Source organism: Vicugna pacos, chromosome 6 (genome assembly GCF_048564905.1).
Source record: "Vicugna pacos chromosome 6, VicPac4, whole genome shotgun sequence".
NCBI lineage: Eukaryota > Metazoa > Chordata > Mammalia > Artiodactyla > Camelidae > Vicugna > Vicugna pacos.
This window is the reverse complement of record NC_132992.1, coordinates 76,143,890-76,167,684: the sequence shown is the minus strand read 5'-3', so window position 1 is coordinate 76,167,684 and position 23,795 is coordinate 76,143,890. Positions and strand designations below refer to the sequence as shown.

The window sequence follows — 23,795 nt, the reverse complement described above, 5'->3', positions numbered from 1 at the left end:
TAAAAGTACTTTTAGTTAAGTCCCTGATGGTCATTAACTCTAGAAAAGTCCTTACAGAGAATTGACTGAAACATCAGGGTGCTTACCATCTGTGAAACTCTGCCAGATATTAACAAAGAAATTTATAATGCAAAGGTAAAGTGACTGTACAGAGGAGGTGGGGAAGTCCAGTTACACACACAGCTGTGGCAGAGGGAGCTGTAAGACATATAGATACATGCAGGGACATTTAGTCTCTGCTTTCCAGACTGGAACTCAGATGTGGAGAAGCCATTTCCAAACTCTTTTCCACGGGCAGTGATCTCTCTCCCAACCATTTACAATCAAAGAGGTTGGTTTTAAGTGAATTTGAGGAGTGAAGTCAAAGTTTCCATCTTTACAACCCCTCCAGACGTGGACTTGATTTCGAAGCGTGCCATTTCATCTTTAATTCGCTAAGTGGTTGATAACTATAAGGGCTTGAGAGGAAAGTAGTCCTGTTGGGCACTTTCCTTGAAAATCCTGTATTATTAGTTTGATTTTATTTGCTTGTGAAATTGGGAGTGATACCCATAGGAGTTAGGCTAAATAACGGTGCCCACAACTGGTTGTGGTGTGGAAAGCCGAGGGGAACTGGCCACATGAAAGTTCTCTGTTGCATCTGTTTCAGTGCTTTGCTGGAGGTTAAGCAGTCATAGCTTGCTTTGGTAGACCTAAAAGGGAACATAAAATGAATGTCCTGGTTTGTTTCCATTGAGTTTTTCTTTGATCACCATTTAAAAGTGCTTATTGACTCAATCCATTTTGTCATTTAATGTTGAACAAGCAATATTCTGTGAATTTTAGGGAAAATCAACAACTTGAAGATGTTTATTGTATATGTAAGTTACATTATTTGGAGGTTTGTTTTTAAACTTTTGTCCCATGTTCTTCATAAAAATAAATGCATGCTTAAGCATCCTTTAAGGGAAAAAAAAAAGAGAGAGACAGAGGAAGAAATCCCTGATGGTTGTTATAAACATTTCTCTGGAGATGAATGGTGCATTTTTTTTCTTCTGAAAATTAAACAATGTTCATTCCAATTGCATAATTTGAAACTTTAGTTGTTTGTTTCCTTGTCTATATTTTGTTTCAGAAATAGAAATGCATCAAAAGTGGCTGATTTTAAATAACGTTATTTCTGTTTCCAGGCATTGACTTAAGAGAAATATGTGATCGTTATAGAATGGTCCTAAAACTTAATGAATGCATAAAATACCCTTCAGAGGCATTTTTGTTTCCAACTTTGAATATTAATTTCTAGGAATGTATCCAATACACATCCTAACACCTTTTTGATTGTGCTGCCAGTGATCCTTGTATTGCTCAACATTCTCCTAGGAAAAGATACTAAAAAGCCTAGGCAAGAATAATTTCCTTAAGTGGGGTTAGAAGTTTAAATTTGAATTTCCAATTTTTTTAACCTCTGTTTTATGAATAACTTTCCTAAGCCTGCCTAAGACCAAGTTGTAGATTGAAAAGTCTTCCACACTCAAGTTTTAATATGCATCAAATCCTGTGTCTAGTGTTCTAATTATGCCATTACTTTTCTCAGTTAGTACTATTGTTCTCCTAACGCTCTTAGTTTACTATTAAATACTATTAATCATAATATCTTCGCCTCCTTTGAAGGAAACAGTGCAAAGCATCTATTTAAAGAGGAGAAAGAGGTATATATCTAACTCACAAAAAAGTAGTATTTTAATTTTAGAAAACCAATCTTTAGTGAATTATAATATTCTTTTGCTTACCAAATACGTATAAAGAACCATCTCATTTTCTCACACTCTGACCCATTCTTAACTCATCAGCAGATCATATTGGTTCTGTCCTCAAAATTTATACCGCATCTGATTACTTCTTAACCCCTGGCAGTGCTCGCTTTTGTGACATCAGCTTGCCTTGATGGTTATAATAACCTGCTACTGGTAAGATGCTCGCCTTCACTGATTTTCCTGGTTGATCTATTGCAAAAACAAACTTATTGAAACACAAGAAGTTATTTGAGTTTGGAGATCTTTTTCCCTTTCATTGTTGCATAGTTGGGGTCTACTATGCCTGGCACATGGAGAATACACTAAAAAAAAATACTTGTGGAATGAATGGAATGTAAAAGGATATTTACATTCCAGAAAGATTTATTGACTGATCGCTATGTGCCACGCTCTATTAGGTACTGGGATTTTTTTTCTAGTTTTCTTTTTATTGAGGTTATATTGGTTTATAACATTATATACATTTCATGTATACAACATTATATTTCTACTTCTGTCTATACTGCAGTGTGCTTACCACCAAAGAGTTAGTTTCCGTCTGTTGCCATACAGGTGATTCCCCTTTACCCATTTTGCCCTCCCCCCTGGCCTTAACCCTCTGGCAGCTGCTCTGTTCTCTGCATCTGTGTGTTTGTTTTTATTTGTTCATTTATTTTGCTTGTTTGCTTTTTGTATTCCACATATGAGTGAAGTCATACAGTATTTGTCTTTCTCTGCCTTATTTCACTTAGCATGATATCCTCAAAGTCCATCTATGTTGTTGCAAATGGCACGATTTCATATTCTTTTATGACTGAGCAGTATTCCGTTATGTGTGTGTATCTTCTTAATCCACTTACCTGTTGTTGGGCATGTAGGTTGTGTCTGTCTCTTGGCTGTGGTAAATAGTGCTGCGATGAACGTAGAGGTGCATCCATCTTTTCTAATTAGTGTTCTTGTTTCCTTTGGATAAATACCCAGAAGTGGGATAGCCAGCCATATCATATGGTAGTTCTATCCTTAATTTTTTGAGGAACATCTGTGCTGTTTTTCTTAGTGGCCGTACCAGGTTCCATTTCCACCATCAGTGTGTGAAGGGTGCTGGGATATGTAAATGAAGAGGAATAAGATCTTTGTCCTAGAGGAACTCATGGTCTTTTGAGGAGATGGACATAAAAGATACATGTAGTAGTAGGTGTCACAGCAGAAGCTCGTATAAAGCGCCACAGGAGCACAAAGACGGAGCACCCAGTGTTCCTAAGCTCTCAGCCTGTCTGTCGTTACAGTATTCACCGGGGTGAGGAAGGGCGTGCATGTTATTGGACTTTCATACAGAGTAAGAAATTCAGTTTATGACCTCCCTTTGTCCTCTTTACTCCTGAGTAGTGATGGGTTCACAGAGGCCAAAGGATAAACATAGGTTGAATTCATGGAGACTTTGTCAACCTGATCTGAACTGATGATTTTAGGGTGGTGGTTGTTATGTTTTTTATTTTTTGATCCCAATCTAAACGTTGAATATATAGCGGTACTTTGAATTTAAGAGATTCACCATCATGTAAGACCTTCTTTTTTTAAGAAATGCCTGAAAAAATTAGTTTTACATGCGACAGCAACTAATGTGTTATTTATTTTTTGGCTGTTTTGCAAGATAGTTTTAACACTAGTGTAGTAATTTTCCAGATCATACTCTTTAAAAATTTTCTACAATATCCATAGCAGAGCCTTCTCTTTTAGTCGTGCTGCAGTTTCTGCCTTCGTTGGCATTTCATATTGTATCTTAACTTCTTTGCAGCTGAGTCAACTCTGTTGGCAAAAGTAATGTGAACCTTCTTTAGAGAGTCAGATAAATGGCTTCCAGACAGATCCAATTTTTGTTCAGGATAGTTTCATAATTTGCCTTGTAATGCTGGTGTCCTGGATTTAAGGCTTAGGCATAAAAGTTATCTTGAGTTACAGAAATATTCTTTCTCAAAACTTTTTAGGTGATATGTGCAGGTCTATAGTTTTAACAAGCCCTGCTTCCAGTAACTTTGAATTACATTGTTTAATTTCAACCTTTAACATTATTTGATTTCTCTCTGCTTCTTATCCTGTCTTTCCCGCATCCCCTGCTCATGTGCTGAAATATTGTCACACTTATTCAAGTTTGTTTTTAGTAATGGAAAAGCATTAACTTTGTAAAGTAATGATTTATTTAGTTGTGTGAGTGTACTTTCTTTACTGTAATGTTTCTGTTAAGGTGTGAAGAACTGTTTTCATTTTCTGTAATAAACATATTAGAAATAAAGTGGCTTTTCTGCAGCACTTAACACATTGAAGGAATCTCATAAGCTTTTATCAAGAAGATAACATTTTGGACATGGTCTAAGTTTTATTGAAGTAGTTCTATTTCCATTAAGATTGTGTCTCCTTGTAATCTTTACAGCCTTTGGGAGAGTGAATGTTCTGAGTTGTAAAGGGTGTGCTGAAACAGAAAAATATAATTAGAGGAACATTTTTTATCCTTTGAATCACAGGTTCATTGATAAAGCCGGTCAACTCTGTGTGTGTGTGTGTGTGTGTGTGTGTGTGTGTGTGTGTGCATGTGTGCGCGTGCACATACGTGATTGTGCACGTGTGTATGATGACATCGTGAACAGTGTGATTTTTGTTTCCTTTAGACACAAATGGCAACAATATAAGCCTTTCCTGTCCTGAAGCAGAAACGTCCTGAAACCTTTGCTCTCTCGACAGTGGAACTGTACCTTGTTTAGTGTGAGATTAGTTGTCGTTCTTAACTAAAATCTGCCAAGAGATTTTATGTGTACACAGGGTACATCTCCAGTATAGAGGAGGGGGGTAGCCCCTAAGAGATTAGGATATTATGTGCTTGATGGATTTCCCCCGTTTTATGGTCTATTTTGAATTTGCCAATATGTCATATTTTTATTTGTAGTGATAAAAGTTCATTCGGAAATATTTTTTGAGTTACTCTTTCTACTTTATGACTGCGTTAGTCCCCACATAACCTGCTGGCCTTTCTAAATTTTTCACAATGGCTTTCTAAACTCCAATTTTAAGAACTGGGCCTTTCTAGCACTTCAGTAGAGAGTATTAGTCAGAGAGCCAGGGCACTTAGTTTATGGGTTGTTGTCTCTGACTTAAGTCGTTACTTGGTCTGAATTTTGGTTTCTTTATTTGTAAAGTTAGGGGTTGGGTTTGTATTTTAAGGTTCTTTCTTAAATTCAGTCATAGTCTAGGGTGTTTCTCTTCTTGGATCATATAGACTGCTGCTGGCAGATTTGTTTGCTCCCAGCCCTTATCCTCTGTGAAGAAGCTCCTTATATTCCCAAGACCTTAGCTTTTTGCTAGTCTTGTACAATTACTGCTCCCTCTGATTTTACTAGAAGATCAGTGAATAGCTATAGTAGTGCCTAAATATTACCATCTGCCTTTATTAATCTCTGTGCCCCCAAATTAGACTGGATGTTGGGATTAATGTCAGCCTGTTTCCCATCATCTCACAGAATGAGCTGTGCTTGTTCCACTGGTAGAGCTGTTTCTGAAACACAAAACTGGGAGAAACAGTTCCAGTCCTTACTCCTAGATTTAGGTTCTTAGAGCATGTGCAGAAAGGATGGAGAACCAGTATGGTGCAGTGTCTGAAAACTAGTTAAATAAGAACATATACCTTGACCTGGAACACTAGAAGACTTAGTAGAGGGTGGAGGATTTATTTATTTACTTTAATTTTTGAGTATAGCACTTAGACTAATGGAAAGATTCTGCAGCTTTGTCAAGTACCCTTTTCCTTGAAACTTGAGTTAGTCATCTAGGGGTGGGTGGGATGACCACCTGTCAGAAATGTCAAAGAAGGGATTTCTGAAAGAATGGGTAGCGAAGCCCACTGACCTCTAAGGTTCATGTGAGTTTATCGCTCTGCGAGTTTTGCTTCAAAGGGAGATTGGACGTGGCACGTGGAATGCCTCACCGAAGTCAGTGAAGTAGATAATGAAATGTCAGCCTTTGCTAAAGTGATTGAACTTAGTTAGAGGCCTTTCTGACAATATCAACATTCTTAATACTGAAATGTAGAAATAGTTTTGTCTTCATATTAATGAGTCAGGTAACAGAGAGCACAGAAAAATAACAGTGGGAAAAGAAAGATGGCTGTGAGGGAAAGGAGAAAAGAAAGTTCAAAGAGAACATCACTGTGAGTTGCCTGGATTTAGAATATGAAGAGTTGTCCTCTGAGTACATCGGTAACCCCTGAGAGAGTATTTTCATTATTAACATCACACCAACAAGGACACGCAAGCTTGTGTTTGTCTGGAGGCCTTTGTTTCTGTGCAGGAAACCTCCTAGCATACATACCTCAGCAGCCTCTGAGTGTGTGGATCTGCTTGGTAATTGATGAAGTGATCTTTGCAGTGTTGAATTTAAATCTTCACAAAATGTTTAAATTACTTCTTCAGCAAAGTAGGGAAGGTGATTATAATCATGTCTTGTGGTCTCCTGAAATTAGAAGTTTGTTAAGGGAGACAGGTGCAAAAATACATATTATGGATTGATACATTTTTTGGAACCATGATGTTCATAATATGCTGTGGGAATATTCTGCATTGGGAGATCACGAAAGAAAGAAGAGTGGATCTTGAAGGATGAACTTTGAAGGATAGGAAGTATAGGCGGGTGCGTATATACAGAAGCAGGTATCCTCGCCTAGGGACTTGGCAGTAAGGTGTTTTCTACTAAGCAAACTATAAAATCAACAAATACTGTTCAGAGTCAGGATGTTAATTTTTTAGAAAGGCTCCTAGATGAGAGCAAGACATAGTGACACTGTTGATGCATCTAAAGAGATGTCCTGTCAATCAGCAGGGAGAGTCTGAGCAGAAACTGAATGTGGACAAAGGAGAAACTTAGAGAGATGCACTTAAGCAATCTGCATCCAGACACTACCCAAGAGATGGAACACTCTTGTTACTGTGATCTGAAATCCTGACGTGTAGATGGGCATGCCAGGCTACCATTAGCGTGATGCCACTTAAACATTGTTTCGTAAAGCCAACTCCCCTTGCTCCGATTTCCTATTCATTAAGCAACATTCTGATTATAATTTGCCTTCCGGTCTAGATTGGTCTACAGGGAGAAAACATACTGGTTGTGCTGACATGAGCATTCTGATCCATATGGCAGTTATGGTTCTCATTGTAAATTAATGTAGTCAGTTGAGTGGCATTCTAGTCTGTACATTAGTCTCTTGTGAGCTTAATGTATTCTTCTGCCAAAAGCTGGCTCAAATCAGAGAACCAAAAAGAAAAAATATCCAGCCCCTGAGTCTTGGCTACCAGCTCCATTTTTGAATAGTGCGATTTCAAGCAGAGTTGTACAGATCAGATGTGGTCAGAGGAGACACATGTAGGCATCTTGAGAAACTGCAAGTGGTTAAAGTATGAGAGAATAGTAAGGAGGGATATGAGGCTAGAGAGAAGGGCAGAAGACAGGTTGTTAAAGAACTCTGTTCCTTTGCAAAGAGGGTGTTTCATTCTTTTTTTAAAGTCTGTTGAATTGCAAGGAAATATTATATATTCTGCTAAAATACCATTCTACCTTTCATGATTAATTTTCACTGGACAGATCTCTTTGTTATTTTAAATTCTAGCTGGCTTTGTTGACCACGTAATCTTCCTGCTTGTGTTGTATTCACTAGGGTGGATAAAGATGATTAGGGTACCAGGGAATGACTGAAGGCAACAATCGCCAACCATTATGACTTTTTGGTCCACTGTTTATACTCACAATTCTAGTGATTCTGTTATTTTCCTCCAAGTCTTATGCAATACCACCTGAATTCCTCTAATGATGAAATTGTGTAATCAAAATGATTGAGAATTGTTTTGCCGGGGCAGGGGAGGGTGATGCCCAAGTCCTTGTAATCTCTTAAAGGGTTCCTTAGAAACCCCCTTTCATTAAATATATTTGCTTACTTGAAAACTACCTCCAACTTCTGTCAAATTTTTATAGTTCAAAGCATTTATGCAGTATGACTGCATTTGAAGACTTAGGCTTTTTAAAAAGTGTTTTGATGAGATAAAGGCAGTAGTAACTTTTTTTTTCTGAAATGAAAGTATCGCTATCTTATTTGACATTTTGCTTTTTCTAGTGTTTTACTAAAATTTATTGAGAGCTCAAAGTCAATTTGTTGCATCAACTTTTACTCTCAGTTTCATTAATGGCATTATGTTATTAAAATGGTGAAGGAGTTTTTTGAACTTTTTTCTTTCATTACAGAATTACTATATATATGTACTTTTTTTTTCAAATAAAAAATATTTCACTATTTCACTAAATGCCCTACCTCTGAATTCTTTATTACTTGACCTCTGTTAATGAGTAGGCATAATATTTTATTTTAGTAAAATAAAGGGACAGACAAAGTCAGATCTGTTTTCTAACATGCTTCTTTGAGTTGGTTGTACAGATATTACAGGTGTTTCTTGCCTCCACTTAATAATTAACTTGTGTTTTTATTCCTTATCAATGCCTTAGGAAAAACACATAAGCAATGAAGAAGAGCACTTAAGGAGGATGGAAGAGGCCAGACTGCAACTCAAGGACCAACTTCTTTGTCTAGAGACTGAACAGGAATCCATTCTTGGTGTGATAGGAAAGGAAATTGATACAGCTTGTAAAACCTTCTCTAGGGACTCAATGGAGAAATTGAAAGTAATTATGAGTTCTCATTGTGCCTTTCAGTTAGTTTCCTAATATATAATTATAATAAGATCTTAATGCATGGTTACATGGTAGTCACATTTTTATTCCAGAGAGTTTTATGGAACAAAATAACATCTTGCATTTTTCAGAATGAGTTATTTTATCTATGGCACAGTCATAGTGAGAGAAAGTGTGCTGTTACTCCACTGAATTGCCTGTATCTCACTCTGTAAAAGAAAGTGTCTTATAAGAGAAGCAGCAGTTCTGACCAAAAAAATTCTGTAAGAGTCAAAAAAGCCTGTATTTTGAATTTTTTATTATCACAGGCCATTTTTGTTGTTGTTAGCGTATTACTGGGGAACATCTGTTGAGTACTAGTTATACTGTAGGTACTATGGTAAGTACAGGGCATGTATTCTCTCCTTTAACTACTGAAACCACCCCGTCCTTCAGGTACTTGGATTATATCCATTGTAGACCAGAGAAAGCAAGGCTTGGAGGGGTTACGTAACTTGCCCCTGGCCATGTATCTAGTCAGATGGTAGAACTGGGACTTAAACCCTGGGCATCTAACTTTGGAGCTTAAGCAAGTAACCACCATGCTATTTGCCTTTCCTATGTATACAAATTACATTTCATTGAGTTTTTTTAATCTTTAAAATGGATTATTATTACCCAATTTGTAGTCCTAGTGAAATGATAAATAAAAACAGAAATAGTCATGGATGTTCTTAATTCCTTGGAGGTGAGCACCTCTTACGACTCTAGGTTCTGGTGCTGCTCTATTACATACAAAGAGCATTGCATTACTTTGGTATATATGGCTGTAACACATTATAGTTTAGCCTCCATTTACTGTTGTATTTATTTCATGTGATGATATGACAGCACTCAGATTATAGTATTGTGCATTAAGGCTTTTTAAAACCTTTTCAGTTGTTTCTTATTTTTATTTTGTCATTCATCTTTTTTTTTCCTCGTATAAAACTACTTTCCCCTCTTTTTTTCCTGCTTTTCCTGCCCATCTTTTTTTCCCCCCCTTTCCTTTCTTAAGTGATGTTTCAGAGAACATAAAATGATAATTCCACTCTTGTGGTTCAAGGTGCTTTAGGATTCAACTTAAAAGGAAATATTTCAACTGGTAGAATTTGATGGAGTTGATGGAATTTCTACCATATGTGTTTTTATATACATTTTATTTTTTAAAGCTCAAATGTCAGTTTGAGAGGACTGTGAGCCAAATATGAGAAGTAATTGGCTTTAGGGGAAAACTACCTCTTTCAGTGCTGTTATAATTCTGGTTTATTCTTTTTCCTGGATAATGCTATTTTATTTAAGACTTGTCTTGTTTACATATATTTAAAGGGTATGTGGCTTTGAAATCCCAATTTTACCTAAAAGAGGCACATATTAACAATGCAATATTTAGTCTATATTTAAGAATCTGTGTCAGGATGGCTTGTTTTCAGTAAAGTAGAGATGTAAAAATGGAAACATTTGGGTCGTGTTATAAGATACATAAACGTTGTTATGGCCAATTATAGGCTAAAACAGTGTGCAGATAGAAGATTGCTTGAATATTTTATTTCTTTATGAGGTACAATTTATCCTTCCAACATACCCCGAAAAGCATCCTATTCTTTAATAGGCTTCCAGGAATGCAGTGATTGTGGTCATGGGTCTTTACACATCTTCCTCAAGACAAAGACTAATTCAACCTAAGTAATGGGTGGAAAGTAAATTTGAAAGAATGGAAATTCTATTGAGATTTTTTAAATAATTCATGTTTTCATTGTCAGTCTGTTTCCACTAATAACTTCTGTTGTTTCACTACTATAAGATTGTAAAAAAAAAAAAAAGAGGGAATACTCAAGAACATAATGTTTGCTCTCACCCCAAAAAAACCACCAAGGTGTTTGTTAAAATAAAATTGATTCTTTGCTTTATAGTTCAGAAACATAGTGGATATTGGTGGTCCTTGTAAAATGTTTTAAGAAATGGAATATTTCCAACCATTCCTTGTAATTTATTGATTTTTGAAATATTGCTGATGAAATTTTCAGCCATTTTATGTAGAAAGTGACTGTGCTGTGGAATGGACTGAATAATAGACATGTAACACAGGAGCCTGAGAAAGGCCTTTGGGAATATTGGTATTATCTCTAATTACATTTTTCTTTTTTCAGGCACTATATTTATTAATTATTACACCTTAGTAAGTGCATGCAGTGTTTGAAAACCTATGGACAGATACTTAATAAACCACCACGATTATGAAGCAATTAGGACAGTGTCTCAGTTTAAAGCTACATTATTTTCCCGGACCAATCTTTGATAATTCAAGAGCTTTTCCCCTATCACTTGGCCTGAGTATTCATTTACTTGTAGAGCATAAAGAGGATGGACCTTAGATCAAGACAAATGTAGGTTCAAATTACATCTCTCCAAATTGCTAATGTATAACCTTGGATGAGTTATGTCATCTCTATTCTCTCTGAGAATTCATGTCCCATTTATAAGTTGGCTTACTGTGAAAAAAAAAAAGTTAAATAAGATATAGATGGTGCACATTATCGTGTGAAATAACTTACACTTAGTAGCTATTTGACTATTGATAGCTATCATTATGTAACATATTCATATTAACATGTACATACCTTTTGTTTCTTTAATCTTTTTATATATGTAACAAATCTATGTCTATATATAGAATCTGTATCTATATATAGCTAAATCGATATATATATATATATATATATATATATATATATATAAAACAAATACCTGTTACAGTGCTCTTTTCATAATAGACTGTGAAGCTTATTTACTGATGATTATATCTTGATACGCTGTTAGTATTGATGATGGTGTTCTGTATTCCAGACAGTGTGCGACTAACACCAATTTTATTTAATTTATACCTTGGTCTGATGACCAAGTGTAGTTTGCTCACTTTATACGTGGTAACCTACAGCTTAGAGAAATTAAGTCACACCACTTGTAAATGGACAAGTGGCTTTCTCTTAAACACTATATATAAATTTGTAAAGCAGATCAGAACATGTGAATATTACTTGTACTCATCTCAAATTAGTCGTTAATCTTGAGCACTATATCTTAGGTCATTGACATCTTGAGACTATGACAGAGATCAATGAAAAAGAATAATAAAAAATATCATAATGATAAATGGATGTTTACAAATATTCAACATAATATGTAGAAGAGAAAGAGAACACTACGAGCTAGAGTGGTTAGGGAATATCTCACTGAAAAAGCAAGGAAAGCATGAGAGTTGAGTGAGATTTAGGTAATGGGAAAATGCATGAAAGTTTATGTCTAAGAACACATCACTGTTGTGTAAGGCATGCGATCAGCACTCCTCATACATATGTCTAAATGAATTACCTAATGCCGTTAGGGGAGTGATGTGTACACACATCAGGAAGTATGGAAGTTTTTGAGACTAGGAATAGACATCTCTTACAGAGGGAAAGGACACTTTTAAGCAGAAAATTTCTAGGAAAAAAGTCCTACAAAAATACCGTAAGTAGCACAAAGTTCAAAGACAGTAGGAATTGAGAAAAACTTTTGTGTTTATAAAGTCATTGACAACCTTTGAGTATGGTTTAATCCCTAATAAGGCAGAACCAGATGGCATGGGATTTTATATGAGTTGGTGTGAAGGAAATCAGGGCAGCTGGTGTAGACAGTGTATTTATTGTAGAATTTTGTTACCATCATGAAATATAAAGCAGTGTTTGTATGAAGTTAATTGATTAGGTTCTGTTGTATAAGAACACATTAATAAGCCAAAATAGCCCTCATAGTATAAAATTAAAGAAGAAAAAATAAGATGAAGAATTAAGTTTCCATATAATTACATCTAACTCACTGCGAAATACATTACTGGGAACAAGACTAAGGAAAAGAAACAAACAAAAATGAAGTGAACTGGTTTAATTGAGGCTGTTTGCCACGCAGAACTCTGTGGAACAGCCTCAGAGAGTCTAGCAATAGTAGCACTTGAGAGTTGATACATGTCTCTATACGTGAGCTAAATATTGGCTGTTAATCCATCCATACATACATTCTTATATAAACAGACACGTTCAATAAATGGTGGTTTGGAATTGATTTCGTACTTGGTATGAACTTTCTTCTTTTAAATCCTTAAGTTTAAAGAATAAACTTTTGGATGTAATAAAGAATTTAGAATTGATGTAAGTTCATTTCAGAGAAAAATCTACTTCTAATAGGCTATTTCCTCTTTTTTGTAGGTTTTTTCATCTGGTCCTGATGTTAATTATGACCCACATCGCTGGTTAGCAGAAAGCAAGGTAATTAATCTTTGAATCCTAAAGTTATCATAATTTTTATGACCTTCAAGGCATCCTATTTGGACTAGTCGTATATTTTAGCATGTAACTGAGCATTTGAAGGTGTAAAACTTCATTGCTGGGGAAGACATCATTGTAATGCATTCAGGAAACCTTCATGTTCCTTTAGTTTAACATTGAAAAATTAGCTTAAATATATAGGCATTGAATGCCAGAATGAATGCAGGTAAGACTTGAAATATTAAAATTAGATTTTCAGAGAGACACATTTTTTTTTTTTTGCATTTTCCTTGGGGTAGGCAATCTCTGGAGGTGCCAAAAGTCATGGCAGCTGTAACCAGCTTTCATTAAACATATATACATATATTCTGGTTCTGGAGGGTAAGCTCAAAGCCTGACAAACCTCTGTGTGGCTCAAGCAAATCCTTCAGCTCTCTGAGTGTCTCACTCTCTCATTTACAAAATGGGAGGGGTAAACTCTATGTTCTGACGATAAGATTTTTGCTTCATGATCCTTTGTTAAATTTAATAGAAGGTTAAAATTGAACAATTTGCTAATTTTAGCAAAAAGATTCTTCTACACCGTGGGATAGTTACCAATTATCTTCGTAGATCAGATCAACTTGGAAATTCATTTCTTTACATATATAGACAATTATGACCACATAAGATATAGGTATCTATTTATTCAAGTATTAATACTTAAACACTTGCATTCCTTTTTAGAATAGTTTTCTTCAGCTTAAGGTACATATATCTTCCATCCCACTTAAATTCTGTAAGAAAACCAACCATATTATAAACCTGACCAGCTGTGGTCAAATTTAGGATTTTGTTGCAAGAAGGAATGTTTAATTTTGTGCTATATCCTTACTTAAAAATATGACAAGAGTGAGGTTTCAGAGAAGGAATTTGAGTTTTCCAGTGCCATGTAAAGGATGGGAGAATGGATTACATGCCGTGTCAGATTCAGTTAACATTCTTACCCTTATGTGTATTGCCATCTTCAGTCTTTATTCCTTCAGCCAAGATTTATTGATTCTGTACTTTTTTTGTGCGTGTACAGACATTGGGGCTATCAGTGTTAGCAAGCCATGAAAGTTAACAAGGAAAATGGGTACATAAACAAGTTTTAGAAATCCTTAAGATGTGTTATATTGTCATAGAAATATGTAAACATCGAGGAACACCAAAGAGGGAAGAGCTGACTATGGGGTTTGCTGGAAGGTTGGGAGGGCAGGATGCTGCCAGCCTGTCACTGAAGGCTTCCGAGAAAAATGCAGTATTTAAACTTGGTCACAGGAAAAATACGTAGTAGTTCTCCAGTTGGCTAAGTATAATAGTGGCAAAAAGGGGAATATTTGAGTAAACACAGATAAAACCCTGAGATTGGTGAGTAAGGTGGGGAGGTGGTGCAAAGGCAGAGTTCACTTTTGAAAACTAGATATGCATTAGAGAGGCCTTTAAAAAAATTCTTAGTAAGGAAACTAACAGTATTATGATTGGACACAGAAATATACTCAACCTTACTAAATTTTCTCTCCTTAAGTACAGTGGTCCTGTGCATACTCAACAATTTTTGATAGAAGCAAATGCAAACTTGTATTTATGCCACCTGCATAGAAGATTTGGAATATACATGTTTTGCTGTCTCAGAATTTTTTGACTAGAAACTTGTTGTGCATTAATAAAGCATTCCTCTTTTTTTCTTTTCCCCAACTCCACAATTCTGACAAGAACAGTGTACTTGGAATTTTCTTTCAAGTTAAAATCTTTATCATTTCTGAACAGAAAGCTTTCACTGCTGCTGCTCAGTTAAATTATGAGAGTCAGAGATGACTCTTAATCATAGCCCTTTAATTTGGGAGCTAGCGAGTAGTTTTCCCTTATCATTTAATGGGATTGAACTTCTGATCAGACGAGTTTTAATGCTGCATGAGACGACTGTTCCTCTACAGCGTAAAAGGGCCGTGATAAGCAGCACTGTCCTGACCAACTGGCTAAGGAGGAATTGAATCTATTTACTAGAAAGATGGCTTAGGTTATTGATGGGGTACCACACTGTAATTCCCATGAACTGTAACTAGACAGCTAGCTCTAGAAGTATTGAAGATAAGATCTGAAATCAAAGGACAAAAACTGTATGGAGGGTAAAACTGCCCTTCAGCTAGTGCATGCTGACGCTTTGCAGTATGAGAAGGACCTCTGACGGCATTTAGTAATTGTTTTCATAAATCTGCCAAATGAATTTCTTCTTTTAGTGTTAATGCTAGACTGGGTGGGGATTGTGTCACTGCTGCTTTATTTGGAACGTAAACATGAAGTCTAACTAAGAGTTGGACCAGGTTGGTAGGTAAAAGAAGCAATATAGTAAAAATAATACATCACAGGAAGGAAGAGGGTTCAGATGGTCGTAAGAGTCAGTAATACAAGGAGTTCCCATAAATAAAGGATTTGTTTTTGTCATAAATGCTGACAAGGCATATAGAGGCCAAATTTTATCCAGTTTAACAGAGAATTTACTGAGTAGCTATTACACCCCAATGCTATATTACATGCTGTGGACATAAAAATAAGACATGATCCTGCCTCTCTGGGAACATGTTTTTTCTAGAAAAGCTGACACTTATGTAGATAATTTTAACATTATATGTTAGAGCTGGGACAGAGGTATGCAGAAGCCGCCATGGAGGCTGATGCCTCCGGGGACTCTTGAAGCTAGCCAGGTAAAGAGGAGACAGCATGCATGCAGGGTAAACCATTGTAGGAATGGTTACTTAGGAAAGCTACTTAGTTACTGAGAAGAGTTTAGTTTGTAGGAATGGCCTGGGAGAGAAACAGCATGATAAATGAAAAGAAACCTGAGTGATTTGGCAAAACTACAGTATGAAAATAAGAGACAATGTCAGGAATGAGGCTCCAGAAAGAGGTAGAGGTTAGATCCATCAAGAAGAGTATTGTGTGAAAAGCTTGGGTCAGCTCTGCTTTTAGTAGGGAACCATGAAGGAGTTTTGAAACGGAGAGTGATATGCTCATAGTCTTATTTTAGAAGCATCACTGCTAGTGATGTGAAAGGTAGATGAGAGGTGGGAAGACCAAAGGCAGCAAGAGCAGTTAGGAGGTCTTCGGTTGAGACCCAGGTCTCTGGCTGAGGTAGGGTGAAAGTTTGAATTTAGGAAGTTGTAGAGATTCAGAGGAAGGGACAGACTGAAGAAATATTTTGGTGACAATATGCAAGTGATGTTTAGTATTATGTCAGAGGCAGATGGAGAAGGAGATGTCCAGGATTTTCCATTCAAACTAGAAGACCCATCAAAGGTTGGTATCAGAATAGGCAGGCATGCAGGCCTATGTAGGCAAGCTTGTAGAAGTATTGGAAGAGTTTCCAACATAGGAATTGATATCCAGAAAGTTCCATCTGGACAGGAAGGCCCAAAGAGAAGCAGGGACAAAGGTACAGATCAGAGTTTAGGTTCAAATCATGGAAAGAAGTGAGGAGTAACAGAGTCACTTGCAGTGAGAAAATAGGGACAACTGATCAAATCTAGAGCCAGCAGGCACTCACTCTCGGGAGGAACCACAATACTAGCGAGCATCACTCTTGATCCCAGACCTTAAGTTATCCTTTGACGACAGCGAGTAAAAGGAAAGCTGGTGTCAGCTGCTCTTGAGCACAAGGCAGGAGCCCCAGTGCTCTGTTGTTTACATTTAGTTCTGGGAATCCGCTGCTATTATTCCCTCAAGATGCACAAAAATGTATTTATGTGACAATCTTTTCCTTTTTGGCCTTTATTCGACTGTATTGAAATTCCCATTTACTCTTTTCCTGTTTCTTTAGTCTATAAGCTTAATGAGGGAGACCTGTTTCTTTCCTGTTTCTCATTGCATTTTTTGCAATTACCACAATGATTGACTAAAGCATCAATAAATATTTTTTTAAAAGAGTGATTAATTGAACGTGCTGCATTTTCCTACTCAGGTTACGTCCTCAGCTTAAATAATAGCAATGAGTAACAAGCAGATTCAAATTTAGTAAATATATGAATTCTCAAATACTGGTTTTATTTGATCAGAACTTTAAATTTTAAGATTTATATGTAAGAAATATGCTTCCAAATCCAAGGGGATTTTCCTATTTGATATAATCCCAAAGAGTCACACTTTTTATAGTATAATGTGTTCTACATGTTGACAAGCATTTGTTCTTCCCTACTGTTTTTGGAGTGTTATAACTGAGGCAGCTTTAGAGATCATATGGTTTCTTCCTTATTTTGTAGCTGAGAAAGAGGTCCTGGAAGTTTTGAATTTTACCTAAGGATATAAAGCTACTTAGTTACTGAGAAGAGTTTAGAAGCTGGGTCTGAACTCTTTGCCATTGTTTCCACTGATTGTGTAATCTACACTTGAATATAAGCCTTACACTTATGAATATGTGGATTTTGAAAATTAGCCATTGTGTGAGAAATATTAGACCCAGCGTATTTAATTCTTGTTGAAGAATGCAAATTATCAGCCAGTATTTTATCCTTCTGCTGTAGATACCAAAATGTGATACAAGAACTCAGGCATTTGATTCATGTGTTGGAAACATACTTTAGGTTGTGTACAGGGAACACATTCAGTTTAACTGGAGGAAATATTTTGTATTTTTTAGTATGTGCTCTTATTTTGGAGATAGTTCTTCCTGGTTATATTCATAACTAAGTAGAAAAGTGGAGAAAGTATCATTGAGATAATAATTACATTTCGAGGTTGATTTAAATTTGAATTTTGTAGTTTTGGTATAATTCTTGTTCTGTCGGTCCAGCACATTCTAAAATGTTGCCATGTTCTGAAAAATTGCCATCCTCTTTCTTTATCTTTGGTTCTTACCCAGTCGTTTCGTCTCAAAATTGTTTTTAGAGTTTTGGCAAAGGAAGAAAGGAAGCAGAGTAATTAAAAGCAGCAAAATTATGGGTCCTATTATTATTGCTAACTATCAATTATGATCTTTTCGTTCAAATTTTCTGTTTTCCTTGGTGTTTAGCTTTGAGTCATTCCTTCTTGACTTTTGGTATATTATCCCACTAAATCTCACCAGAGGATTCTCACAGATTATAAAGAGCATTTTGATTGTTTTGCTAGGTACTTATAGCCCCACCTAATTGCAAGCTGTCAAATAGGAAGGTAAAAAACTACCTTATGTAGAAATTCTTTCTCTACTATGGTTTATTTAGCAGTACTTGTTGATGTAATTTAATAAGTGATCCTGTTATATAATCTGTAAGATGCTCCTGTGAGTGGTTAATAGAACGGCGTTTGCACTGTGATTAATAGCCTTGTCAGCTAATTATTGTTTGAATTGGCAAAGTTATTCCTAACTGTGTTCCAAGCTGTTTCTGTAAGACACTTAATGAAAGGTGCTGGGTGTTTCTCTAACAAACGCTGATTCTCATAATTGATTACTGGTTGATTAAATCTCCATAAATTGATATTTTGTTTTGTAGGATAAATAATAGATTCTGCATATTTATTCAGTTCATAACAAGCATGTAACTATAACCTGTTTTTAATTTTGTGTGGCAATGGAATAAAGGCTTCATAGGAATACCCTGAAGCTCTAGGTTGTACTGTGTTAGTCTGCTGGGGTTGCCATAATAAAATACCGCAGACTGGGTGGCTTACACAACAGACATTTATTTTCTCACAGTTTTGGAGCCTAGAAGTCCAAGATCAACGTACCAGGGCAAAGGTGGTTTCTGATGAGTCTTCTCCCTGTCTTGTAAGTAGCCTCTCTCCATGTGGGGCCAGCGGATAGTAGACTAGGGGTATGGCTGGGAGAGTTGAAGTCTGGGAGTCAAAGAATATCTCTTCCCCTGCTTATAAGGACACCAGCCCTATAGGACTAGGGCCTTACTCTTATGGCCTCATTTAATCTTTATTTCCCTAAAGCCTTGTCTCCAAATACAGTCACACCGAGGGTTAGGGCTTCAACATATGATTTTGAGGGGGGATATAATTAAGTTCATAACACAGATCAAACCTGATTAATGCTTTATTTCAGATAATTTTTTGATTTTTTTTGTTTTTATCAGAATCAGCAGAATTATTGTTATGAAAAATAGAATTATTGTTTTTCCATCATCATCTCTTAGCAACAGTAGTGAACACAGGCCAAAGATTGGGATGGAATAAGTAGAAAAGCATTGAGAAAAGGGAAATATGAAGTTATTTTCTAAATTTGCAGTTAAATCCCTGGGAAACAGCAGATTAAACTGGATGATTGAAGCTGGTGATCCCCAGGGACTCATTTTGTTTGGACCACATGGGTTTTGAAAAATTGAATTGGTGATGAACATTTTTAAAAAATCAAGTTATTTCATTATTACAGCATGAGATTTATTTTTCTTTTGATACATCAGAATATCTGATATCACTAGAGTTTCATTCTCATATGGTGGAAAACTATTAGAGTTAAGATGAAGAATCATGGATGTGACCACAGTAGAAGGGATGGCCTTTCAGCCTTTTTCTTTGGGTGTGTGTGTGGTTGCATTTTTATAATCCACGTTGATAATGTTCAGGTCCTAAATGTGTTGCTTTTAAATGTTCATTAAGCTTTCTTAATATAGTTGACTATCCTTTGACGTAATCCCCATCATTTTCTATTGACTCTCGATATGAAAAAGGTATTATTTGCATTTTATCTTTATAAAAAAAAGCTCGCCTGTTATTTTTCTTAAAATAGAGTTAAGAGAAGTAGATATGTATCTTGTATCAATGTATGGTTCAAAATGGTAAAATACTAACGTAGTAGCCTGAATGAATGGCACTTCTTAAGAAAAATGTAAGAGGACATACTTTCTGTGTACTTGTATTGATGTTTTCTACTAGCAACTTTAGTATTAACATTTGCTGTCTCTGATGTAAACCAGTGCAATTAATTGCTGTAATGTTATCTAATAATGACATGGTCCTCTTACAGTTGATCTTCCTATTCGTAACAGGTTGAATAATCTAACTTCTTTTACTTTTTTCTCACAAGGATTCTTACGGTCAACTGTGAGCCTTGTACCTTTTACCAGTCCATGTTTGATTTTTTCAGGTTCATTCCTTCAGGTTAATCTCTTCTAGATTTCATCTTGCATGTGTGTGTTTCTTCTGTATATCAAGGTCATTTCATTTTATTCTCAGTTGAAAGGTGGTAACTGTCTCCATCAGGCTAATAAATCGATTTAATATTCTAATGCCTAATTACTTGTGATAGTATTAAGTAATACCTGACCTCAGACTAATCCTGGGGGGAACTGGCATCTGAAAGCTGCTGTTTAGGACCGTGCCTGTGTGGCACAGAGATACAGGGCTGGCATGTGTGCATACTTTTCAGCCCTTCTTCTTTGTGGTTGTACTTTTTATAATTTGAATTGATAGGAATCAGATCCTAAACGTGTTACTCTTGAATGTTCTTTAAGCTTTCTTAATATAGTAATACTAAAAAGAATTTTGGATTTTTTTATTTTCAGAATACCATTCTCTTTTTCTGTTTCATTACTTAAATACAAGGTGCTGTCTCTTTACAAAAAAAAAGAAAAAAAGAAAAGATAAAAAGAGACAAAGAATGTCATTATAAAGGGATCAATACAAGAAGAGAGAATAATTGTAAATGTTTGTTGGCTCAGCATTGGAGCACCTAAATATTTAAAGCAAAAACTAACATAGCTAAAAGGAGAAATAAACAGTAGTAAATATAGCAGTATGGAGAATATAATTTGAATGTTATGCTCATCTTGAGTAGCCATGAAGGCATAATCACCATAAACAGTTTGGTGTTCATGTTTTCAGTCCTATTTTGGTTTGATGGGCTGAGCTGCAGTTATTTTTTACAAAAATGTATATTTTTAAAATTACTAAGAATACCTGTGCCTTCCTCTTGACAGTCTCCGGCATTGAGGGTACCTAGCTTGCTGCAGGATTTTCTTCCTCTGAGATTCTAGCACCGAGACGCTTGTATTTTCCTCCTGCCTCTCCAGCTACGTCTCAGTTTTATTTTTAAATTTCTCTCGTGTTCATCTCTTCTAAACTCTCTTGTTATCTCTTAGACATTCTTCATGGGCTATTTTATCTATTCCTATGCCTTTGACTTCCTTTATGCTCTGTATTCTTTAGTTTTTTTTTATCTCTCATTCATCTCTTGAGCTGTAGATCTCTATATCCATTAGTCATCCGTACTTCTGTGTCTTTTGGTCTTAACAGCTTCAGTATATTTCATCCTAATGTAAACTTAACACTTAGTCTTTGCTTCTTCTAGGTTTCCTTTTTTGGTTTTCTTAAGTTAAAAACTGGCCATGATTACTGATTCCTTATTTTCTCTTACTCCTCACATTTAAGTCTCAAATATGTACACTTTGGTCCAATCCTTGCCATTTTTACTTGATTGGAATATTGTATCAGTCTCTTGCTTTCCAGCCTCCAGTGTGTGCTCCACTCTGTACAGAAAGTATACTTTCTAAAGAATGGTCCAGTTCACCTCCTTGTCTCTCATACTGTGGCTAGATGGCGATGGTGGTATATCACCCTGACCTTGTTTTTTCCCTAAGTGCGTTAGTAGAAAGTGATAGTAGAAAATGCTCCTTTTATATGGCAGAATTAACCATGTTTTCTGTTTTTCCTTTGCCGTGGACGTTTTTTTCTCTTTTATTTGCATAAGCATTTCAAAGTAGATATTGGGAAATGAAGCAGGCTTAATTACATTTCTGCAATCCTAATTGGAAGTCCATAGTTTAGTTTAAGTTGGGAACTTCCCTTATTTATTTAGTGACATTCAAGCAAGACAGAGGCCTGTGAATTGTATAGCAAGTACTAAAGCCAGGTCTCGTCTCTGTGGGGAGGTTTAATTTTAGCTTTATTTATCTATCTTCTCTTATTTCCTCCTTTCCTTTTTTTTTTATAGTTGTGAAATAACAGCCAAATTGAGATATAGTACACATACCATACAACTCACATATTTAGAGTGTATTATTCAGTAGTTTTTAATATCTTCACAGAAATATGCAGCTATCACTACAGATAAATTTTAGAACATCTTCATTACTCCAAAAAGAAAATCTGGACCATTTGGCCGTCATATCCTTATCTGCTTATCCCACCTTCCCCATAGTCCTAGTCAACAAGTAATCTGCTTTTATCTCTATAGATATATCTATTCTGGACATTTCATATGAAATGAATCATGTAATATGTTGTCCTTTTTGACTGGCTTCTTTCATTTAGCAGAATGTTACCAAGGCTCATCTGTGTTATAGCATGTATCATTACTTCTTCTCACTAAATGACTGTCTGTTGTATAGATAAACCACAGCTTATTCATTCATTTACCAGTTGATGTTCATTTGGATTATTTTCATTTCTTGGCTATTGTGAATAATGCTGCTGTGAACATTTGAGTACAGGTTTTTGGGTGAATGTGTTTTCATTTCTCTTAGGTGCATATCTAGGAAAGAATTGCTGGGTTAGATAATAACTATGTTTAAGCTTTGGAAGAAAGTGCAGATTGTTTTCCAAAGTGGCTGCACTGTTGTACATTCCTACTGTTAGTATTAGAATTTTAATTTCTCTACATACAAACTAACAGTTGTTGTCATCTCTGTCTTTTTGATTTTAGCTGTCCTGCTGGGTGTGAAATGGAATCTTACTGTGGTTTTGATTTGCATTTTCCTAGTAGCTAATGCTGTTAAGCATCTTTTCATGGGGTTATTGGCCATTTGTTTATCTTCTCTAGATAAATGTCTATTTTGATCTTTTGCTTAATTCATTATCTTTTTATTTATTGTTTGAGTTCTTTACATGTCCTAGATACAGGTCCTTTCTCAGATATATGGTCTATAAATATTTTCACCTTGTGGATGGTGACCATAGAAGCATAATGTTTTAAATTTTGATTAAGTCCAATTTATCAACTTTTTTTCTTTGGTCGCTTATGCTTTTAGTGTCATGTCTAAGAAATGATAGCCAAACCAACATTACAAAGACTTCTGCTGTTTTTCTTCTAGGAGTCTTATGTTTTTGGATCTTACATTTAGCTGTTTGGTTCATTTTGAGTTAATTTTTTTTATATGATATGAAGTATAGGTCCAACTTGATTCTTTTACGTCTGACTATTCAGTTGTCCCAACACTACTGGTTAAAAAGACTATTCTTTTCTCATCAAATTGTTTTGGCACCCTTGTTGAAAGTCAATTGACGATATATGTATAGGTTTATTTCTGGACTCTTAATTCTGTTTCATCGATCTGTATGTCTACCCTTGTGCCGGTAACACAGTTATGATTACTATAGCTTTGTAGTAAAGTTTGAAATGGGTAAGAGTTAGTCCTCTAACTTTGTTCTTATTTTTTAACGTCTTTTTTTGGGCTATTCTGGGTAGAGTGGCCACCTTATTAGTGGGAAGTTGGTAGAGGAGGGAATTCCCAATATTGCTGTTGCAGCTACCAGGAATTTAGCTCACACAAATCAGAGCTATGAAGATGGAAAATCTTAGTGATCTGCCCTTCCTGTAAAATACCTACTATTAAGATCTATTTCTACCCACACTTCTGACTCCAAATGTGTAAATTTTCCACATCAAGTAATTTTTCAATTTTTTTGCAGTCACCAACTGGGTGCCCTACAATTTAATTTAGCTCTGACACTAACTACCCAGAGTTTAAGAGCTCAGTCCCACAAGACTGCCCCTCACTTCAGATGCCAGTCGCAAGTATTGGGTTCCCAGTTTGCCTCCATTTCTATCTGACCTGACTACAAATTGGGGCTCTCATACCAACCCCCCTCCCCTAGTTCAGTTATTTGCTATAATGGCTCACAGACCTCAGGGAAATACTTGACTTACCATTTCTACTATATTATAAAGGGTACAAATGAACAGCCAGATGAAGAGGTACATAGGGCAAGGTCTCAAAGTGTCCTGAGCGCAGGGGCTTCTGTCCCTGTGGAATTTTGGATGCAT

The 23,795-nt window shown here is 35.9% G+C and overlaps 1 protein-coding gene across 10 annotated transcripts in view; it reads left to right on the top strand.

Moving 5' to 3' along the window:
* Positions 1 to 23,795, top strand: part of CEP128 (centrosomal protein 128) — a 359,486-nt gene that overhangs the window by 136,258 nt on the left and 199,433 nt on the right. For all 10 annotated transcript variants that reach the window (XM_072963536.1, XM_072963534.1, XM_072963531.1 and 7 more), the window contains 2 exons: positions 8,307 to 8,483; positions 12,755 to 12,814. In XM_072963536.1, the coding sequence (XP_072819637.1) occupies positions 8,307 to 8,483; positions 12,755 to 12,814 (237 nt within the window). The remainder of the gene's footprint in view (positions 1 to 8,306; positions 8,484 to 12,754; positions 12,815 to 23,795) is intronic.